This window comes from Procambarus clarkii, chromosome 76, assembly GCF_040958095.1.
Source record: "Procambarus clarkii isolate CNS0578487 chromosome 76, FALCON_Pclarkii_2.0, whole genome shotgun sequence".
Classification (NCBI taxonomy): domain Eukaryota; kingdom Metazoa; phylum Arthropoda; class Malacostraca; order Decapoda; family Cambaridae; genus Procambarus; species Procambarus clarkii.
The window spans coordinates 2,925,911-2,930,151 of record NC_091225.1 but is presented as its reverse complement, the minus strand read 5'-3'; the positions used below and the strand labels follow the sequence as shown (position 1 = coordinate 2,930,151).

General features: G+C 39.7%; 1 protein-coding gene across 1 annotated transcript; it reads right to left on the bottom strand.

The window, feature by feature from the left end:
* Positions 1 to 2,311: 2,311 nt before the first annotated feature.
* Positions 2,312 to 3,549, bottom strand: LOC138357129 (uncharacterized). The gene is made up of 2 exons (XM_069313772.1): positions 3,224 to 3,549; positions 2,312 to 2,447 (listed from the first exon to the last, which is right to left on the bottom strand). Exons 1-2 carry the CDS (start codon positions 3,547 to 3,549, stop codon positions 2,312 to 2,314), a joined length of 462 nt encoding a protein of 153 aa, XP_069169873.1.
* Between the last annotated feature and the right edge of the window lie 692 nt (positions 3,550 to 4,241).

The following is a 4,241-nucleotide window of genomic DNA, read 5'->3' as shown; positions in this document are numbered from 1 at the left end:
GGCTTGTTCGCATTTGTGTTCCTCACGTGTGCCCCAAAGAATGAGGTGATTTGGTAAAATGCTATGCCCAAGATTACTATCCGAGTGCCGGCGGTGGGGTGGTTCAAATAGCTTAGGCTATCACCTCATTTTGTCCGGTCGTGATGGTCAAGTGGATTAAGGCGTCTTGTACATACCAGTTGCGTTGCTTCTGGGAGTATGGGTTCGAGTCACTTCTGGGGTGTGAGTTTTCAGTTGCATATTGTCCTGGGGACCATTCAGGCTTGTTCGCATATATATATATATATATATATATATATATATATATATATATATATATATATATATATATATATATATATATATATATATATAACAACACTATAAGACTTACTGTGAAAAACGTAGACTGTAGAGAGTTAGCATGATGGATGAGAGTAATGAAGCAGGAGGGTGGTGAGGAGGCTTCCAGCACAAGACCTGCCAACCATACGGGTTCCAAATGTTCTACAGCAGCTCCTGAAATTTTGGTGAAAGCCAAAAATTTTTTTTAGGTATTATTATATTTCATTCCTAATTTTAGACTTCCACTTATTTTTAATTTTAATTCATCACAAGTGTTAATTTTTTTGAGTATTTGAAGGGCATTTATCAGAGCTAATTGCAAGAATTTTAGGCAATTAGATTAGCATAGCAGCACTATTGACAATTAATACAGTAATTGACGTCTTGTAGGTCTCTAATTCAGTTAACTAACCTGATGAAGGGCACGCGGTGTCGTCTGGCAATAGACGCATAGGTAGTATTGACTGGGCAAATATTGCCCCTAAACCTGCGAACTGTATTGTTTGAGGTAATACCGCCGCCTGGGATGTGAGTAGTATTGATGCCACAATCACAGCACATCTCATCAATACATCTGATAATGCCATCTCCTTATATACTTCGTTACTGGAAATAAATGTTTAGCATTATCTCTAATGTACATATTTGACCATATTTAATTATTGATTGAGCCGTTATACGTATATAATTACTTTTAATCTTACATTAACTTAATATTCTACGAATTACACCAAAATATTAGTGAGATACATTAACAATATGTAACGTAAAATCTAAAAGACTTATAATCAACTCATCCCCTCCAAAATAGTACTAATAGCAAGTATGGGTCGATCCTACAAAATGGGACTATTGTACTTCAAACCTTTCACATTTTTTACTTTAGGTATATTGAAAATGGACTCTTAAAGAGTGGAAGAGCAGCTATGCAGCCTAACCTAACTTCGCCAGAGGGTAGAAATAGCCTAAGCTACTCTATCCTTTTGAGATGTATTTTATTGTCTCAATAAACGTACTTGAACTTGAACCTAATCTCTTCTAGGCCTAAATAAACAATCCTGGGCCTCATATATGCCATCTTGGGCCTTGTTTAATACATATTTATGTTATAGCAGGCCTGGGATAGTTTAGGTTTGCATGATGCATTTTCGTGCCATATATGAAACTAATCGCACCAAAAGTCTACTTTTTTTGGAGTAACAGTCCATTTTGAACGTTCGACCAGCAGTTGCTTAAGAATAGTATTATAATTTTTGGATGACATGTTGCTTATGATCGATTACAAATATGCACTAGATCTTGTGAGCGCAGACTCATAAGAAACACTATATACTTCAAGAAATGTAAACAGTGTTTCATATGAAATACCATCTCACTTTAACACTGAAAATTTTTGTTGAGCTGGACCTTGTGTGCTACAGTGGAGAGCAGCACCAGTTTGTGTAGCCCACCTGCAGGACCCCACCTCCTCTCCTCCCCCCTCACCCTCCCACCACAAAACAACACTCCTTCATCCATAAAGTGTTTTGTGAGGCCAGATCTCTCAGTAATATTTTCTGTTTATATGAGCTTCTATAAATGGGTTGCTGAAGTGTGTATGGTTGAGTTTGTATGGTAAAGTGTACTTACCTAGTTGTGTTTGCAGGGGTTGAGCGTCGGCTCTTTGGTTCTACCTCTCAACTGTCAGTCAACTGGTGTACAGGTTCCTGAGCCTGTACACCAGGCTCTATCATATCTACACTTGAAACTGTGTATGGAATAAACCTCCACCACATCACTGCCTAATGCATTCCATTTATTAACTACTCTGACACTAAACAAAAATCTTCCTAATGTGTCTATGGCTCATTTGTGTCCCCTAGAACTTCTGAGTCCTGTGTTAAATAAACTGTCTTTATCTACCCTATCAATTCATTTGAGAATCTTGTATGTGGTGATCATGGCCCCCCCTAACTTTTCTGTCTTCCAGCGACGTGAGATTTAATTCCTATAGTCTCTCCTCATAGATCATGCTCCTCAGTTCGGGCATTAGCCTTGTGGCAAAGCTTTGAAACTTCTCCAATTTACTCTTATGGTTGACGAGATATGGATTCCATGCTGGAGCTGCATACTCCAGGATTGGTCTGAAATACGTGGTATACAAGGTTCTGAATGATTCCTTACACAAGTTTCTAAAGGCAGTTCTTATGTTTGCCAACCTGGCACATGCCGATGATGTTATCCTGTTGATATGGGCTTCGGGGGACAAGTCTGGCGTGATATCAACCCCCTGGTTGATATCACGCCATATATCTCTCTGATTCTATCTCTCTATTCTAGAAGAATTTAATCTCCTAAATGGTACCTTGCATCTGGCCTCCTTCTTCTTACACCTTTCTTCATTATATTACATTTGCTCGGGTTAAACTCTAACAACTATTTGTTGGACCATTCCTTCAGTTTGTCCATGTCTTCTTAAAGACTCATGCTGCCCTTCTGTGTCTTGAGGTTATCTTGAGATGATTTCGGGTCTTAGCGTCCCCACGGCCCGGTCCTCGACCAGGCCATAACTCTCACAACAGTAACTCTCTGCTTCCTGTTACTTAGGTGCTCCCTTATCCATTGGAACACCCTACCAGTTACTCTTGACTGTTTCTCCAACTTATGCACCAGCCTCTTATGGGGTACTGTGTCATAGGTTTTCCGCCAGTCCAAGGAAATGCAGAATGCCCAACTTTCTCTTTCTTGCTTAATCTTTGTCACCTGATCGTAGAATTCTGTTAAACCAGTGAGGCAAGATTTACCATTCCTGAACCCATGTTGGTGTGGCACGAAGTACCTTCTTTCCAGATGTGATACTAGGTTTTTTCTCAAGACCTTCTCCATCACCTTGCATGGTATAGAAGTTAAGGACACTGACCTGTAGTTCAGTGCCTCTTGCCTGTCACCCATTTTGTATATTGGGACTACATTAGCGGTGTTGCACATTTCTGGTAGGTCTCCCGTCTCCAGTGACCTACTATATACCACGGAGAGTGGCAAGCAAAGTACATCTGCACACTCTTTCAGTACCCATGGTGAGATTCCATCTGAGACAACAGCCTTTCTCAAGTCCAGATCCAACATGTGTCTCTTGACCTCATCTCTAGTAATTTCGAACCCTTCCAAGGCTGCCAGGTTTACTGCCACCTCTCCTAGCTCAGGAACTTCACCTCGTTCTATTGCGAAGACCTCCTGGAATTTCATGTTAAGATCTTAACACACCTCTTCGTCATTCTCTGTGTACCTGTCCCCACTCGTTCTAAGTTTCATCACCCGTTCTTTCGCTGTTGTTTTTCTCCTGATGTGACCGTGTAGCAGTTTTACTTCGGTCTTGGCTTCATTTGCTATATCATTTTCATACTGTATCTCTGGTTTTCTTCTCTCACTGACATACTCATCCCTGGCTCTCTGGTATTGTTGGATATTTCCAACACCGAATACAACACTGTTGTATTCTCATTACTTATTACTAACTATACTAATTATTGTAGTAAGTAAAATTAACAACACGTAGAATTCTCATGTACTAATAATTCCATCTGTACAGTAGGCTAGAATTCTCACGTCACCTGACGCCAGTATTGCGTCAGATTTCCTTACAGTAAACACATTATATCCAATGTATGTGAGAATTAAATTCGATTCTCTATAACTAAGGCATTCTGTATGATAACTAATTGCAGATGAAATTGACCTCCAACTAAAAGCCAAATAGAGCGTTGGAGTCATAGCGTTTATCTCGTAATAAAGCTAACGTCACCAGTGAATGCCATGGGGAGACATTAATTCCTCTCCCTTATATATTTACTACTCTTAAAGTGGTAAATAATAATAATTTCCTCCTCTAAATAATAAACCCGTCCAGTCTTCAACGTTTCAAGCGTAAATGCGAGAAA